Source organism: Quercus lobata, chromosome 2 (genome assembly GCF_001633185.2).
Source record: "Quercus lobata isolate SW786 chromosome 2, ValleyOak3.0 Primary Assembly, whole genome shotgun sequence".
Taxonomy (NCBI): Eukaryota; Viridiplantae; Streptophyta; class Magnoliopsida; order Fagales; family Fagaceae; genus Quercus; species Quercus lobata.
In genome coordinates this window covers 15924774-15944100 of record NC_044905.1, presented here as the reverse complement: position 1 = coordinate 15944100, position 19327 = coordinate 15924774, and the positions used below count along the sequence as shown (strand labels likewise).

The window sequence follows — 19327 nt, the reverse complement described above, 5'->3', positions numbered from 1 at the left end:
TTGCTACTTGAAAACTATAGATTTTGTCAATTTCTATGTCTATTGCCTAGTTAATTCTCTTTTGAACGAATTATTGCCATCATAGGCATGTGTTTCTGTCAATCTTTTTGGCTATAAATGAGGAAGTTAGAGCTGATTCAATCTTTCGCCTAATTACTTCTTGCTGTATCTACTAACATTTTATGGTCCGCTATAACTATTTCTGTGATATAACACTGATTGTTTTAGTCTGAGTTATTAATGAAATTTTGATGACTTGCTTAATATTTATGAGTAGTTTATGATTTTGTCTTCAACAGTTGGTCCTAATAAGGAATGGAAACCAAAGCCAACAAATATTAATGTTCAAGATTCTGGAATAGCTGCTACACTTGAGGCTCCCACTATTTTGGTTGAAGCCACTGCCTAGACACAGCATGACACTAGTGTCTGTGATATGGAAGAAGCAACTTCAAAACTGCAGAGGAAGCTGGAGGAGTTACATCTTCCACAACGTCAACTTGTTATTCTTCCAAACCATATCCATGTCCCCAAGTCTGAAAGAACCAAGTTGAGTTTTGGAAGTTTTGGTGCTAATTTTGGAGTGACTACAAGCTATGTCAATGGTCCTGTGAGTGACAAGAGCTCTACATCTCTATCTAAAATTTCATAGGGTTTTGAAGAATCTGTGGATGAACAGGCTTCAAGGTTTGTTATGATAGACCGTGAGAGAAACATAGAGAGAGAGTCATAAGTAACACTTTTTTTGGGTTTAAAAATAGATATAAAACATAATAAATGAGGGATAATTAATGAGATCCTAATAAAAAATTAGCATTAATGAGGGTCTTTTTTGATCGTTGGATCTACTTAAATCCAATGGTTTAAAAAAGGTGTAACTCTTTAGAGTTATACCAGGTGTAACTTGAACTCATCTCTGAATCATATGAGTCATTAAATTTTATAAATAAATTAGTACGCGTATATAACATTTCAGAATGCCACATAGTGGGTTAAAGGAACATTGTGAAAATACTTTATCTATATTTAATATAGAGATGCAGATGAATTAGAATTATACATTTAATTAAAAAATAGTAACAAATTATAAGGCAAATTATAGATTTTTTAGAAAATAAGTTTCCTTTTCATCAAAAATAAAATAAGTTACCTTATTTAGTTAGGTGTTTTTTTTAGATAAGATTTAACCTAGTTTTATAATAAAAAAAGGGTAAAATACAGTCAACAATCTTAGGGTTTGGCTACTAAGTCCAAAATATTTCAAAATTGACCAACTTTGTCTATAATCACTGTGAGAGATGAGAAAAATGAGAAACGCTTTAGGGACTAAGTTGGTTAGTTTTGAAATATCTTGGATCTGGCTAGCATAGGCTAAACTTTAGACATGTCGATTGTATTACCCAAAAAAAAAAAAAAAAAAAAATCCAGATGACAATATTATAAAATGTCATTAAAAATACACGTTTTAAATTTATATGATAAGGTTTTCACCCAAACCATGTTAGAGAATTTTTCTTTAACTCATTATATAACGATTTATAAGACTATATACGTGTATTAAATTGCAATGAGTTGATTAAATAATTTAAACATATTACATGACTATTAAACATGTCATATGGTAAAAGAACACGTGAATAATCTTTCCAATTGCCACATAGTGAGTTTGATGAATATTTTGAAAAACTTTGTCATATAGATATGGACATACATATGGATTATAAATAGGGTTTGGCTTCTATTTGGTTTAGTGAAGCACTAAACGTGATACAAACACAATATGTCTTTAAAATTAAACATGTGTTAGTCTCGTGGCCTATCTAATGCCCAGTGAATTAGATCGAGGCTTCATCGTGATAAATATATAGATGAAACATTTAGTTCATTCTAATAATCTTCTCTTCTTGTATTCCTTCATCTAAACACAACGGGTTAAGGTTCTGCTGAGAAATTATTAAATAATTTAAATAAGTTACATAACTGTTAAACATTTCATATGCTAAAAGTATACGTGAATAATCTCTCCAATTGCCACGTAGTGAGTTTGATGAATATTTTGAAATTTTTTGTCCATATAGATATGGACATACATATGGATTATAAATAGGGTTTGGCTTCTATTTGGTTTAGTGAGGCACTAAACGTGATACAAACACAATATGTCTCTAAAATTAAATAGGTGATAGTCTCATGGCCTATCCAATGCCCAGTGCATTAAATCGAGGCTTCATCGTCATAAATATATAGATGAAACATTTAGTTCATTCTAATAATCTTCTCTTCTTGTATTCCCTCATCTAAACACAATGGGATGGGTTAAGGATTTGCAGGGAAATTATTGAATAATTTAAAGTTACATAATTGTTAAACATGTCATATGCTAAAAGTATATGTGAATATCTCTCCAACTGGCACATAGTGGGTTGGAGGAATATTTTGAAAAACTTTGTCCATGTAGTCATGGACATACATATAGATTGTGAACATGGTTTGACTTCCATTTAGTTTAGTGACATACTAAATGTCTCTAAACACGATACAAACATGATGCGTCTTTAAAATTGGCTACATGTCAGTCTTGTGGCCTATCCAATGTTCCAATGCACAAGATTGAAGCCTCATCATCATAAATATGTAAATAGAACATTTAGTTCATTCCAATCATCTTCTTTTCTCACATTCCTCCATCTAGGCTGGATTTGGATTGCACTGAAAAGGAAAGCAGACTTGTGTCTGCATTTTTTTTTGTGGGTCCCGTGCACTGTTCACAGGACCCGCAAGTACGGATTTTAGCAATTTTTTATTTAAAACTAAGTCCACGGCACTATTCACACATTTAAAAATTATTTTGCTACAAGATTTTCAATTTTCAGTAATAAGCGGTATCCAAACAAACCCCTAAACATAATAAGTTAAATGTCCCCTTGAAAATTTATCTTATAAGACAATTTCATAATAACCCCAATAAAAACTTGTGGATCCTTTGTCGTGGATCTCACCGATGACAGGATGGTCTCATGGAGCCGCTCTATACCATACTCGGTTTGAGTGCATATATGACCTCGCATACAAACACTCCAAATGGGTAATAATACAGTGAGTGTTATGGTAAAAGGGACATTAATATGGTCATTTCGGTCTATAATTAAATAAAGTACAGGTGTTAATCAGTGCGTCGAGTCAAAGGCAATTTTGAGCTCCAAAGGCAGCAGAGACACGCTCTGACCGCCGTGGGTTTCTGCGGCCTCGATTCGTCTTTTTAAATTCTCTCTCTTTCTCTCTCCACACACCGGCAATTCAAAATCCACCTGTACCGTACATGCCATGAACACGTTACTTTCTATCTATTCTTCTTCTAGATAAGAATTCTCTCACAATTACAAAACCCCACTTTTATTACTGTACTCTCTCTCTCTCTCTCTCTCTCTCATCTTTCACGTTTCACACTCCCTATACCTGCATTTCTCTCTTAACTGCCAAAACCCTAAGACGACGCCGTTTGAACTGGAAGGTGCGCTTGCTTCTTCGTCTTCTTCTTTCTCGAGAAAAAAAGCTTTTCCTCTGATGCGCCCTTAGAATCACTCCCTGCACAGGCAAGCTTTCATTTTCACCCTCGTTTTTCTTTAGAATTTTAATAACCGTTTTTTTTTTGTTTTTTGTTTTTTTCTTATCGCCTTTTTTAAACTCATTCGAAGCTCTGTTTGGCTATGGAGAAAAAAAAAAAGAGGGAAACGAAGTCAAAGCACTCAAAATTTGGCTCTTGTTTCCTTTTTTTTGTTAAAAGCATTTATCTTTTTCACCTTATTGTATCAGAGACCAAACGGGGAACTAGGGTTTCGATTTTCGGTGGCTTTTTATCAAAAAAGGCGGAACTGTAAAAAATACTTTAGTCTTTGTTTTTTATTTATTTGGTGGATCAATGAATGTCGTTTTCTTGATTTATGCGTTTATTTTATTTTGCCAGCAACGGTACAGTAATGTATTTTATTACAGTTAAATTATAATGTAATATATAATTTATATATATATATATATATTTTCAGTTTCGTACTGTAGAAACCGTATAAGGGGAAATGGAAGATAACGAAAAGTTGGATCAAAATATGGCCAAAGATTCTGATATCGACCTTGTGGATGCGAATGTTGAAGTTCAACTTCAACAGCAAGAGCCACAGCAAGATGATTCTACTGTCTCTAAGGAAAATCAAAACCCTAGCGAAAATGGGAACTCGGATAAAGTTGTTGGGGCTAATGAGGTGGTGGAGGAGGAGAATAAGAGTGTTGAATTGGGTAGTAGTGATGATCAGGTTATGGTTGATGCTGCTCCTGACGATGAGGTTATGGCTGAGGATGAGAAAATTGACGGTGATGATGTTAAGGACCCGGTAGAAAATAAAAGCAATGGCGCCGCTGATGTTAAGGAGCCTGTAGAGAATAAAAGCAACGGTGCTGCTGATGTAAAGGAACCGGTAGGGAATAAAAGCAGCAATGGCACTGATGGCCGCATTGAAATTCATCTTGAAGCGCCTGCTGCACCTGTTTCTGCTGTGGAATACTCGACCCCAGTGGCACAGAATAAGAATTTGTGGTTGAGTGATGTAGAGGTACTCCTCCCAAGTGAAATCCCGATGCCCAAATTCATTTGATTGTTAAATTAACGGATTGGAGTAGTGGTAAATTTTGAGTCTTTGAGCATATTATGTATTTTTGTGCTTGATGTGCAGATGTCTGAGGCCGATGAATGGGGGACGCCACAGGATCAAGCTGCATTCATGAAGGAGCTGGAGCGTTTCCATAGGGAGAATGCTTTGGAATTTAAAGCCCCTAAATTTTATGGAGAGCCACTAAATTGCCTTAAGTAAGTTTCTGATGATGATTGTTTTTGAATCTGGGATTTTTGTGTTTGGTGTTACTTTTATTACATACTTGCTGTATGCATGCTTTTTATGGTTGTAGGTTATGGAGAGCTGTTATTAGATTGGGCGGCTACGAGCTGGTATGCACTCATCTTCCTATGTTATTAATTATTTATATATTTCAGGCTCTTGTACAGCTGCTGTTTGTTGTTTTGAGCTTCAGCAGGCAATCGCAAGTAAAATTGCAGTGCTTTCCTAAATAGATGTATTCTGGTTATTTTCAGAAAAACCACTTAATAATGATACTGATTCAAACAGATTAATGCAAGTGATGCCTATATTTAATAATGAAACAGATTGTAACAGATTTAATGCAAATGAGGCATATATTTAATAATACATAAAAAAAATGCATTTGCCATGTACAAATCACTATCAATCTAGGATGTGAAGTAATGATACATTAAATGTTGTTGTTGCTACTTAATCTGGAGTGCAGTGTGATAGGCATAGATTCAACTGGTTACATAGTTGATATATGGCCTAGCAAGTGCAAAAGAAAAAAGGTAGCGTTTTGGGCATTTTGAGCTTATTTTGGTGGGTCCCACAAAAAAAAAAATCCCCCCCTTTTTCTATAGTAATTTTAACAAATAAGCAATTAGCATCCAAATGCATATTTGAAAAATTAATTGCTTCTAACTCTATGCGTTAGGTAAGTGATAAATGTTAAATCTTAATTGAAAAAATTGACCAAGCATATACAGTCAATGTGGTAACTCTTTAGAGGATTATAAAAAATTGTATAATTGGCTTGTTAAGAGATATAAAAAGAAGCCAAGGAAAAAAGAGAGTAATTACTCTTTCCTTTTGTCAAAAACTTCAGATTTTATTTCTTCCATTGGGAACCAGATATTGATAGGATTGAATGGATGTTGAATTAATACAAATTTGTTGAAATAATTAGCTTTTCAGTTCATTTGTTTGGAACAAAATTAAATTAAATTAAATTCTGTCCATTTGCATTGTGTGGAACTCAATACAAAATGATCCAATTCAGTCATTATTACCATTTCTTCATATTCCACAAATTTTTAGCAATCATAATCGCTCAAATTTATTCCAATGCTTCAATAGATTGTCATATTATAAAAGCCAGTAGAAGAGACAATCAAAAGCACGTTGCTTTGGCTCGTCCATATCTATTTTTGGTGGACTTTGGTATTCAGATCAAATGGGTGCAGTGTTGAATAACTATTTTAGGCTTGTTCTTACTTTCCGTAGATGTTGAGCAATAAGAGCAAGAAGGGATTTTTGAGTGAAAGTGTTTAAGGGGGTTTTTGATGGCAGATGATGAGTCCCTGCAAACTGGGAGGCCAGGGAATATGGTAAGGACTACTATGGATTTATTGCCCACACAGCCTAGCGCCATTGAGTTCTGGTGCAGGTTTGCTGAGTAGGTCTGTTATGCTGCTTGAGTGCTTAGTGGGAGGAATGTTTTTCTATGAGGATAATGATAAAAAAGAGGATAGTGGTAGTTTGGACCTAACTTGGTAACTAGTGCAAATTCAGTTGAATTCTAACACAATTTGTAGTTTGTGTATCGTATAGTATTTATTATTTAAGATTCAAACAACTGGATTAAATTCTTATTCAAAATATAACTGCTTTATCTTGTGTAGAGAAACAAATACGGAAGTGAAATAGTTATTAGAGATTATCAAATCAAAAGCAGAAAGCAGGAATGTCTACATTTGCTTGATCGGTACTCTTACATTTTGAGGTGTTAGTTTTACCTTTTTTACTTTTGATGGTAACTGGTAATGTTTCCAATGTAGATAAAGTAACTGGTGTCACCTGTTTTGGAATATCACCATGTTTTTGAGAATTCAAACTGATCATATGAATGTGATCATATTGGTGAGAATATCTTGGTTTAAGACATCAGGGGCTATGAGATATTAATGAGGTGGCTTAAGTTTAGTGCAGTATGTATTATCAATTCTTATAACCTTAAACCGTAGATTGTATGCACAAGATATTAGATTGTTAAAACAGATTTATATTTATTCATGCCATCAAAATTAGAAGGATGGTTAAGTGTTTATCCATTGATATATATATATATATATATATTTTATCTACCAAATTCAGCATAGATCTTTCCTAGTAGACCCCCTTTTGCTCACTGTAATTACAACTCTCAAAATTTATGATTCAGAATTTTTGGTTCAAATACCAAATCTCTTTGGGGATTACCTCATTTTTTTTATGCAAATATTGGATAGCACAAATCTGGTGTTGATTTTTCTTTGATTGTCTTCCATTTTAAATCCTATGTTATCTTTTGTTTTCCCTTAGAACCTTCATAGCTGGAGGAATAGACAAATATATTCATAAGTAGTTAACTGAGAGAAGATTCTGTTTGTAATAGAGTATTTTATAGCCGTTTCAATTTATGTGAGATGTTGTTTTTGAAGGAGACTGACATCTTACCTAGAAGTGAACATCCCAAACTGTATTGATTCAAATGTTTGTAAAAGATACCGTTAAAGGAATTTCATTGATTGCAATTCTGGAAAAGTTGCACCAGTGACTTGATTTGTGATGAAGTCATTTGCATAACAGACTTTTTTTTTTTGTTTTAAGTAAATGTTGGATACTTGAAGGAACATAGTTTATATGCAATCTGCATCTTGAAAAGCATTCAAAAGCTATTACTATATTAATAATAATTTGTTTTTTATTGATAAGTTACACTTGCACCTTGTGGGTCATGAACTTGCAAGCTTACCTACCTTGCTCTTACAAGGGAAGAAGATGCCTTTTGAGCATAATTACTATAGTAATTTAATAATTAATGAAGGTTTGCATATGATGAGGCTACAGAGATATTAACCTACATTTACATCTAAAAGACATTTTCGGTTACATATGGAGGTGCATATTTATATCTCCAATGGTTTGTGCTAGACTGCTCAACAGATTGACTGGTTTGTGATTAGAAAATCCAAGCGTTTTTCTAATTTAAATGAGGCAAACTTGGGAACGATTTCTTTGGCTTTTGAATGATTTGGATACGTTGGTTTTGTCCTTTTTAAATTGTAGCACCCACTTGTAGTAACAAAAGCTGCTCTTGCAATATATTGCTGGTCTCACTTGTGTGAAACAAGTATGAATTTTTTCTCTCTCTCTCTCTCTTTACATTTGCAATATTTAAGAATATATAATTTATATTTGCCTTTTCCTTTTGCTATGTATATTTCATTAACATTGATGATTATGGAATTGAGTCTTAGAGCAACCGCATTAGTAGGTGTAAAGTATCCTTCTATTTTACAATAAAAACCTACTTTTTCTATTTTATGCAATCAATTTGCAAAAACACCCGCATCAGATTATCTATAATACACCCTCTTTTATTAAAATAATACTTTTTCACATTTTTTATATTATTTCCCTCGCCCATAAACGGCCCCACCACCTTACCACACATCACTTCTCTGAACACTTTCTCTCTTTCTTGTTCTCCTTCTTCTTTCTACTTTCTTCTTTCTTCTTCTCCTTCTTTCTTCTTCTACGATTTTTCTTCTTCAGCATCTTCTTTCTTTCTTCTTCTTCTTTTTCTTTTGCTATTCTTTCTTTCTTCTTCTGCTTTTTCATTTTTTAAAAAATTTTTCTCTTTCTCCCCCTCTCTTTCTCTATCAAATCGGTGCTCTCTTCAAATCTGAAAAAAATCTCTCTACCAAGCCTCCATGGCTCAATACACTCACACTCTCTCTCTCATGGCGGTGGCAAGCTTGGGTTGATTTGTATTTTGCCAAATGGGTTTTCTGTTGTGTTTTATTTTGAGTTGATTTTGCTTTAAGTTGATTTTAAGTTGGGTTTGTGATGATTTTCATTAATTTTGGGTTGATTGTGTTTGGATTAATTGACGTTGTAATGGGTTGGTTGTGTGGTGGTGGTGGTGGTTGGTTAGTTGTGATGGTGGATGGATGTTGGCAGTTGGCTTCTTCTTCTTCTTGGCGGCATTGAAGAGTGGGTGAGAGAGAGTCTGACAAGGCAAGGGAGAGGAGAGAGAAAAAAAATCTTATAGAAAGTTACAGTAACTGTGCATATATGCATGGTTACTGTAGCAATTTTGCATATAAACAGTGTTTTAGATAGACTGATGTGGGTAGTTTTTGAGCAAAAATGCGTAAAATTTGTAACTTTTTCTATTTTGCACTGACTGGTGCGATTGCTCTTATTTTTCGTTTTGTGGAATTTTGAGCTCAAGTTGAAATCCTATTAAGTAAAAATTTTGGGGCGTTTGGCAAATCACAAAACTAGTTCAATTTTGATATAAGCAGTAAAGCAAAAATAAAACAATTTCAATTTTGTCAAGACTTAGCTTAGAACTAATTTTAGTGGGATTGTGTATGTGAAAGTTCCAAACTTACTAAAACTAGTGTGTGTGTGCCCCTTTTAAATATGCATGTGAAAACACCAAAATTTAAAAACTCAATTTTTAGAGGGAATGTGCATTTGAAAAAACCAAATTTAGATCTAGTTTTTCATGGGAATACATCTGGTCTAATTTTGAATTAATTTTTTGAATCTAAAGTGTTCCCAAACTGAAAACTAATTTAAATTGGTTAATTTTTTTTCTTGTTGGCTAGGTTCTCTGATATGCCAAACATCCTCTTATGAGATTTGATTGGGTTTTACAAAAATGAGTAATTTTTTTAGTTTGGTCATGTTTAGAGAAGAGCTATTAATGTAGCATTGAGAAAGAGTGAGTTAATTCAAGTTGAGAGAACAAAAAAAAGGTAGAGGAAGACAGAAAATCACTTTTGTAGAAGTAGTAAAAAGGACATGTCAATTAAGAAAATAACAGAGTATGACTTCGAATAGAATAGAATGGTAGAGAAAGAATACATGTGGTTGACCCTGACTTATTTGTTGAGGATCCATAGCCGACTCCAAAATTTTTGGGACTAAGGCTTGATTGCTGTTGCTATTAGGTAAATTCCTGTTAGCATACATGCTTATGGGTATCTCTGGTATACATGAATGTTTGTTTTGTTTTATTTTTATGTAATTTGTACAGTGTTACATATCATTAACAAATGATGCATCCCAGTCCTCACCTACGTTCCTTTATTTTAGTTACTGTGGCCTTTAAGAATGTTCAAAACTTGGCTGAACCCTGGTTTGAGTTCAAATATTATAAATTTGATGAATTAAATTTGAAGCTTTGATGCAACTCTCATGCTGGACTAATTGTTTTGTGATTAAATGTTTTAATACTAGAATAATAAGTTATGCTACCATAATTTAACAAAGCTTCTTTCACTTTGTGGGTATCTGTAGGTGACTGCATCCAAGTTGTGGCGGCAAGTAGGAGAGTCTTTCCATCCCCCCAAGTAAGGAACGGCTTGGACAATTGTTTTCTAATAAATCATTCACAAATCGCATGGCTTTCATATATGGAAGTTTCATTGTTTTGCTGTAGCTGTTCTTTATATGTTTGGGTTTGTTAGCTTTACCAAAGTTAATATTTTCCCATAATTCTTTCCATGAACTTATCCCTCTCTTTCAGGACCTGTACAACAGTCTCTTGGACATTCCGCATTTTTTACGAGAAGGTAATGTCTGTTGAGTTAAATCATAATCAATTATGCATCTTTCTTTTGGCAATGCATGACTTGGCAGATAGACCATCATCACAGTGATGACTGCACTTTTGAATTTTTTTTAGGCAAGGGGAAATTTAATATAGGGGTTTGTAATGGTTTAGGTATTTATGTTGGAAATTCTCATTTATGATTTTAGTTTTATTTCTCTCTCTCTCAAACACAGTTTGAAAATGGTGTAGATGTTTGAATAAAGTTGATATTTAATTGAGTATGGAAATCTTGTTGTAGTGAAATGTTGATATAAAGCACGCTGAGCACTAGAAAGCACGGACACAGCAATTTGCTTGTTGTGCCAGTGTTGTACACCTACGGGACACGATGAATGCCTGGGACATGGCTGCATGTTTGTCCTTCCATTTTTATTTTATTTTATTTAAAATAATCGGACATGGCGAGGAGAGGGGGAAAAAAAGGAGTAAAAATCCTAACCTGAAATGCTGGGTTTTGAGAGCATCCCTAACACCCAAAATCAGTTTCCTCTCTCTCGATCTCTCTCCTTCTCTCAGTCTCGCTCTCTCACGCCGATCTCCTCCACCTCTTGATTTGTCTCTCCCTCTCAGTCTCTCAGTCTTCTTCTCCCTTTTTCTCCCTCGTAGATAAAGGGTTAGGCTAGGGATTTTGGTGTTGGGGTTTCTATTTTGTGTTCTTCTTATGAGAGGTAGGGACGACATTGTTTGGTTATTTTAAATTCTGTTTATTTTTTATTTTTATTTTTATTTTTTTTAAAATTTTTTAAAATTAAGAAATAAATAATAAGTGGTAAAATTTAGAGGGTAGGTTTTGCATTTTAACCTATTTCTTTTTACTTTCTTTGTTTTGTTTTCCTTTCATGTGATAACATTTAATAGGGTATAAAATTAATTAATCAATATATGTATCCCCACTATACCTGTGTCCTACTTTTTCCAAAGATTTTTGCGTCGCCATACCTTACCTGTGCCTATATCCGTGCAGGTGCTTCCTAGGTTGAGCATCTAAAGGAAGCCTAGAAGTCCATAAGTTAGCTAGTGTGATCAATCTTGGCTTCTTTTATGTGGCGTTTGTTATGGGGTAATGTTTTAGGATTCTCAGGAATGTTTAAAGATTTCCATGTTTGGTTGCAAATCACACTAGGGAATCAGATATCGGGGGAATTTGGATTCCCCCTTTAACCCCCTTTCAGTAGGAATGTGGATTTCCTTTAAAACAGGTGGGTATCCAGATTCCCAAGCTTAAAGGAAATTGTATTTTTTATAAATTGACAATTTTAACCCTTTCTTCTTATCATTTAAGTAATTAAGATAAAATATAAAACAAATCATTAATATCTTTTCCTTTGTCTTTATCTCTTCCTGCCAAAACAATAGGATAGATAACTCTGTCGATATATTCATCTTTTTTTCTTTTAGACTATAGTTTTAATGAATTTGTCATAATTTATAGTTTATATTTTGTTTTTTATTATTTATTTAGAGGAAGATTATTATTATTATTTTTTAAAGAATTATATTGGATTTACAAATCTAAGAATGGAATGGGTAAAATAAATAATTTAGTTAAGATTCCTAAGAATAAACTAAACATTATAATTTCACATTCCTAGGAATCTTATTAGATTTTCAATTAAACCAAACATAGGAATGGTTATATTCCTAAGCATCTAGATTACAAGGCATCACATTTCCAAGAATCTGGATGCCAGGAGTAACGTGAATTCCCCGTACCAAATGCCACTTTAGTGGTTGTTTTGTGTCTTAAAGCTTGATATTTATATTAGGCTCTTAAGTTTTCATGTGAATTTTGTGTGAGCCATGTGACCAATAATAAGTTACGCCACTTTAATTGGTCGTGAATAATCTAGGATAGATTTCAAACCATTAAGTTAAATCTGAATTAGCGGTTGTCATTTCGTCTTTGCTAGGACAAAATTATGTTATATTATTTAAAGATGTGCTGAAGTTTAAATTGTAGCATTTTGTCAATGAATGAATGAAATTGCACCTAATGTTTGCGATTTTTTCTCTCCCTTTCTTTCAGGGGTTGAATGTGGGTGTTCTTGCTAATTAGTATGAACTTACTCTCATATTTACCTTCTTAAATTCATTTATTCTCTAAATCATATAGGATTGCATCAAGCTTGAATGGATTAAAAGTTATGTTGTCACAGGGAATTTGGACAGCAATGAAAATGAAACCGTTATCATTACAGTCTATTTCTTAGCTCTATATTTTACAAAGTGTGTCTCAGTCATCATATCAAGTTGCTATCTTTGAAACAATTTGCATGATTTGATCCTGTCTTTTTTTTCCCTCATTATTTTCATTTTGTGCAGGCACTTTTGGAATATGAAAAGAATAAGAGGCAAACTGGTGAGCTTCAACTCGCTGGATCCCTCCCTCCATCTGCAAGAGTTGAAAAGGAGGTAGAATATAGTTTCTCTGTATTTTAATTCTTTAGAATTTTGTTTTTGGGCCCCCAGACTCTTAGACGCAAGTCATGCAACTAATGTCTCCCCCCACACACACCCCCACCCCCCCTCACAAAAAGAAAGAAAAATCCCTATGTTGAAAAAGAGGATTTATCTCTTTTAGAGCCCACCAGTACTGCAACATGTTATGTTTACTTTGCTAGGTGGTAGATATGGCACTGGCGTGTGCCAGTGTATGGGTTGAGTGCATGTAGCACTAGTTCTTCCCTGTTTATTAGGAAGTCAATAAGCATAAAATGATGATTGCTTACACCAATATAGAATGCGTGGTTTTGAGAAAATTATAAAAGTCCTTGACAAACTTATAGTCCTTAATAAGAAGAGTGAAGGTATTCTACTAGCTAACTTTTATAGTGGGGATCTGACCTAGAACCTATTGAACTAGATTTTTTTTAGTTAAAAAAAAAAGTCAACTAGTTTACTACTTATATTCCTCACTCTTTGTCCCATGCATGTCTATGTATGTATATGTGTTGATTTTCCCACTGGAAATTTTTTATTTAACCAATTCCTCTTTCTTCATAACTTTAACTCCCTTTCTTCAGGGAGGTGGCTACCAACCTCCCGGATCAGGTAGGGCACGACGGGATGCTGCAGCTCGTGCAATGCAAGGTTGGCACTCACAGCGTCTTCTTGGATATGGTGAGGTTGCTGAGCCTATTATTAAGGTCTGTTAAAAACTTTAAAGCCTAGCTTGTTATTATTGTTAAATTTTTTATTTTTTGTACTTGTAGCAAATTTGTGCATTATCCAATGCAGTACAATGGTGGTTTTTTATTTTTTTATTTCTCTGGACAGGACAAGAACTTAAATTCTACACTAAAGCGTGAAAAGAATCTCAAAAGTATCGGTATGCTCCGTAGTCCCTACTAAAACAGATCTTTTTTGTCAACCTTTATTTTATGCTAAACTGTATTCTCCATTTGTATTGCTATTATGAGCCAGGTTCACTCAAACACAAGACATCGACTGGTCTGGAGCATGCTGAGAAAGCTGCAATTGTTGAAGCAGATAAGCAGTTAAGTCTCCGAATTTTTTTCTTTTCCTTCTTCTTTAAAAAGTTGGTTTCCCCTATTTCTAGATTGTATGTAATTTGGACAGTTTATTTGAGGGTGTTGACAGGTGTTTACTGGGTCATTTAATCATTTTGTAATATGATTTCTTTGTAGCAACTGATTTTTCTTCTTATGGTGTCTTGAATCATCTTATGTACTGCCATTACAAAAAAATCATGTATAAGCGTTCATTGCATATCTTTTTTGTTGTTACACATTAAGTTAGAGGTACCTTACTGGTGAAAAAAATTCCTCTATGGAATGTGAATGCTAAGCACTGAATTGATTTGATGCATAAAATCAGTCAAGGATCTTTCTTTGTGTGTATTTTAAGGCCTCAAAAAATAAATTAGAATACAAGGAAAAGTAACTTTTGTGTGTTTGGCTCTAAGTCTTTAAGGATGATCTCAGAGCTCTTTTACCTCATATAAAGGCCATAATGTGTTAAATTCATTAAGGTCACTGCCATCCTTGTGTCATGAGAGGGGGTGGGGGGTCAATATGCAACTATGTATGCTACTCAAGGCTCAAGTGAATATGTAACAGCCCCCCCCTCCCTTCCCACCAACAAATAAAAAAAATCCCAACTGTCCTATTTTTCAAAAAAAAGCATACACAATAATGTTTCATAGTAATCTCCTTTGGTGTAACCTAATTAAATCAAGGCTGATGGTTTTCATTTGGTAGATTGATCACGACAGTTGTTGATGTTGGACCCCCAGCTGATTGGGTGAAGATTAATGTGCGGGAAACTGTAAGTGTGTTTGCTTTATCTTTTGTAATATTAGTGCTACTAAAAATGATAAAATTGCTGGGTATATTATGTTGGGATCCTGACTACTTCCACTGTATCTCTGCTCAGAAAGATTGCTTTGAGGTATATGCACTAGTCCCTGGGCTACTACGTGAGGAGGTACACATTCTTTAGTGATATCCTCTGTCTTATTCTTCTATTTGGTGCTTTATTTATTTATTTATAATATACTTAATTATAATGACAAACGGCCTGTTGTTGCCACTGGTATTCACAAAGTTAATTTTATATACGGCAGATACAGATTTTGAAGTTGTTTGGATATTTTGGATGACCCCATTACAATCATACATCGGTAAATAAGACCATTGATATCAACACTGTGTGATCCATTGTGTTTAGTACTAATCTTATCAGTGTATATTTAAATAAAAAATCATACAACAGTTTTTTTTTAAATTTTTTTGTGTGGTTGGGGGGATGGATTTTAAGGAATTTTCCATTTATTTTAGAATTTTGTGGGAAGTAATGGACTTACTATGAGAGAATGCCCATTCCATTCCCTTATATGTTCGTTGCCTAAAAGTGGGTGGAATGATCTGTTCTCCTCATCAATTGAGGAGAAATCATGTATTCCCCCCCCCCCCCCCCCTTCATTTCTTTAGAACACAAATAAAATATAAGGGGCATAATAGTAAAAAAAAAATATTTATTTGATTTTCTTTCTTTCTTTTCTTAACTCCCAAACATACCAGAAAAGAGAAAACAAATCCCCATTCATTTCCATTCCATTTGTTTATGAACTTTCACACATAGTATAAAAATTGGTGGTACCCATCACTTATCACATGTGACTGGATTTGCATGTGCACTTTGTTGATATGATGATATCATTATTAATGGTGTTACTTACTGCCTTTATTTTCAGTCTATGCATCTTCATTTCTAAAGAAAGCAACATGTTAGATTGGTTGCTCTTATATATTTATGGTGATGGGATCACTCTATACTTTTCTTTATGAAAATATGTTAGATTCAGTTGAATTTTTTTTTTTTTTGAGAACCAATAGTCTTGCTTTAAATTCTATTCTATAGATCTGGTAGTGCAGCATGATAAATGTCCAAATCTTTTGGTTCATCATTTTCCATACTCCAAATCTATTTTGTTTCTTTCTATTTCAGAATCCTATATTCCTTATTTGTATCATGTTATCACATGTACTACTTAGTCTCTTGTACTTATGGCCAGTCTTGATTTTTGGTGCATGCAGGTTCGAGTTCAATCAGATCCAGCAGGACGTTTGGTTATAACTGGTCAACCGGAGCAGCTTGATAATCCTTGGGGCATTACACCCTTTAAAAAGGTATTTCTCTGACATTGACAGAAGAAACTCCACTTATTGTTCTACCTGCTGTTGCTGACACTGGATGTAGAAAATGTGAAATATTTGATAGAATCCGTTTCGGGAACGGAGAATGTAAAGAGGAATTTATGCGGCTAGACATGGACCGATTGATTTATTAGACATTATTTTAATTTCTACGATTTAATTTTTATTTGCATTTATGTAATTGGTCAAAGAATTATTTGCTTTCCTACTTGGTTTAGGACTAATTTCCTTTCCTTGCTTGGTTCGAAAGTTGGTATGTAGTTGGGGAATCCTATTTGAAGATCAATGTTGTTTTTTTTAATAATTTAATAGTTGGGGGAGGGGGGATTTGAACCCTAGATGTCTATATTGGAAACACCAAGAAGTGCTATGCCAGTTGAGATTCAGACTCTTGGCATTAAAAGCTAATATTATTATGCTTGATTTGATGAATATAATTGTGTTGGAATTTCCCAATGTCTTGGTGTTGAATCCAAGCGACCTAGGTGTAGGATCATCTAACCAATACAAGTAAACAATTGTGTATTCAGTGACTGTGGACTCGTTGAAATTAGAAGTTGATCTGGAATAGCTTCATTTTACTGGTTGGGAGAACCACGTGAACGTCCTCCCATTTACTTAATAATTTATCAGGTGTTTGACTCTTAGGTTTTTATCCCTTTTCTTTTGTTTGGTGTTGACTCCTTGGTGTTATCTTTTTACTTATTTTTTTTTCCTGTTTCTTTCAAAGTTTTGTGCTGTATCCACCTGCTATCCTCTCCATTCTTGTATATTCCTTTTTCATTTTTTTATTTTTAGCTATTACTCCTTTTGCATTGTTGTGTGCATTTTTCTTCTTTGGTGTTTTGTTTTTCTTTGGTTCTCAAGACTTGGAGAGGAAATCCAAGATGTGAAAAGGGGATCCTCTCCTAAACCACCTCCAAATTACAGCCATCATGCCAAGTTTGTCTAGTTTCCCTCTCTTTCTCTACACCCGACTTTTTGTAGGGCTGATCTTGTCTCCCAATTCCCACCTTGTTTCTCTCTAACCCCTTTCTCCCCCTCCCCAATATATTTATATTTGTTTTTAAATTATAAACATGTAAAACTCACTCACCAATATGTGGGAAGGTTTATGCATTAAATTTAAAAGAATAATCCTGCCTGTATTGGGCAAATATGACTAATCAATTAAAACTTACTTTGAGTTTATTTCCAAGCAATTATGAAGTATTTGATCTAGGTATGTTTAGGACTGATTAATTTATTTCCCTCAGTATTTATATTATTTTAAAACACTTTATTGTGGTGTGGTTTTCAGGTGGTTAGCTTACCTGGGAGAATTGATCCACTTCAGACATCTGCTGTTGTTAGCCTGCATGGCCGACTCTTTGTACGTGTCCCTTTTGAGCAGGGATCAGTTTGAACCAATCCCTAATGGTCGGTTAATCAATTTTCAGGGAAGGAATTTAATTTTAGGATATCGAGGCATGGAGGTTTAGTTTGGAACTAATTTTGGCCTGGTTAGATCTGTTCAAAATACCAAATTATATTAATTCAAGCATTGGCTAATTTAGTTCTCTGTGTGCATTTCTCAGATCAGTTTTAGATGGCCTCATGAACTGATGAAATTGAAGTATGTTTTATTAGTTTCATTTGTGGTTTCCCTGCTGTAGCATTTCATCGAATGGCCGTGACTATGTTAAAAGATTAAATAAATCAGTGTAGAAAGAAGGCACTAGTTCTTGGAAACATGGAATTTGAGTTGGTTTCTTACACCGTGATGGCCTCCATGCTGATGAAATTTTGCAGTGATTGCCCAATCTCATTTCCTGTGTGTGTGCGCGCGCGGACATGACCGGGGTGGTTATGGCACTGCAACTTTTCTATCCAAAAGAAAGGGGAAAAAGAGAGAATTTCCAATCAAATAAATAACAACTAAAGGGTAGGGTATGTTGGACAACATATTAAGATCCTCAAGAGTTCTAAATATATTCGGATAGAATTCCTATGATAATCTTAACAATTTTAAAATTAGTGGATTGAATTTTGTTACATCATCACTAATTTAAATGGATACCAAAAAAGTGAGTTATCAATTATTATTATTACTTTTTAAATGCTGATGCAGTAAAATCTAAATAAATAGATAGGACTCTTTTTGAGAGGAAAATAGATAAGACTTTAAGAATCCTATGGTAGAGTAAAAAACTCTACGGGATCTTAATTTGTTGGACAACTAATTATGGAGCTGGAGCTGGCTCCGTTCGCAAGGCAGTTTGAGTAAGAGCCCAGTCCATAACAAGTTAAGGAAATCTTATGGTTGAAGAAAACAATTTTTTGCTATCCCAAAATCAAATCGCTTGCTTTATAAATACATACATTTTGACAAAGTTAATAGAAAATCTCTATTTTTAGGCTCTTCATAATATGGGCTGGATTGCAATTTTTACCGTTTAAGAACATCCAAACGGCTAAACAGTGTCTGAAAATCTTTGGTAAGGGCACATTAAGCTTATACTTCCCTATCACCACGTAATTTATTAGAGATTTTTAGCCCCATTATTAGAATACTGAAGAAATTTGGAAATTTAGAAGCCAGTGTATGCAACTTGTATGATAATTGTTGTCATACGAAGTTGAGTCCAATATTCTTAATTCACTGTTAATTGCAGGTTGAAAAAAATCCAACCCGTAGCTGATCTATGATTCTCTAAAACCTAACTAAAACCGGTGGGTTGGTTGAAAATCCTGGTCGTTAGGTGGGTTGTGTAGATTGGCAAATTTGTACAATATACATTTCTTTAGACAATGGAAAAATATGAATAAAATAGGGATAAAAAAAAAATCATTTGTCCTATTTTTTGTGTTTCACTGATTTACTTTATACTCTACTAATCACAATTAGTCATGTATTTATTTGACTTTTTCTGTAAAATAAATAAAATTTAAAATGAAAAAAAAAAAATTAAATACAGGACAAGATATGATTGGTACAGTGTAAAGTAGAACAACACAAAAAATGAGACTAAAGATTTATATTCATAAAATAGAGCATTTATGTCTATCTTTTGTTGAGGTACAAATTTTCGGGTCTTGATTTTATTAGCCCACTCACAAAATACCCACATGAGTCCACATATTAT

The 19327-nt window shown here is 33.9% G+C and overlaps 1 protein-coding gene across 1 annotated transcript; it reads left to right on the top strand.

Annotated features, from left to right (window-relative positions):
- The first annotated feature begins 3102 nt into the window (after positions 1-3102).
- LOC115974717 (AT-rich interactive domain-containing protein 5-like) lies at positions 3103-17915 on the top strand. The gene is made up of 14 exons (XM_031095206.1): positions 3103-3593; positions 4044-4604; positions 4725-4858; positions 4957-4996; positions 10209-10261; positions 10438-10483; positions 12847-12936; positions 13548-13670; positions 13801-13852; positions 13948-14020; positions 14745-14811; positions 14920-14970; positions 16083-16175; positions 17503-17915. The coding sequence occupies exons 2-14, from the start codon at positions 4074-4076 to the stop codon at positions 17605-17607; spliced, it is 1458 nt and encodes a 485-aa protein (XP_030951066.1). The 5' UTR covers positions 3103-3593; positions 4044-4073; the 3' UTR covers positions 17608-17915.
- The last annotated feature ends 1412 nt before the right edge of the window (positions 17916-19327 follow it).

Excerpts from the sequence above, each read along its gene's own strand:
- LOC115974717 (XM_031095206.1), top strand. The coding sequence starts at position 4,074 with ATGGAAGATAACGAAAAGTTGGATCAAAATATGGCCAAAGATTCTGAT. Across the intron at positions 14,812-14,919 it reads AGATTAATGTGCGGGAAACT|AAAGATTGCTTTGAGGTATA; the intron begins GTAAGTGTGTTT and ends ATCTCTGCTCAG. Across the intron at positions 14,971-16,082 it reads CTGGGCTACTACGTGAGGAG|GTTCGAGTTCAATCAGATCC; the intron begins GTACACATTCTT and ends TGGTGCATGCAG.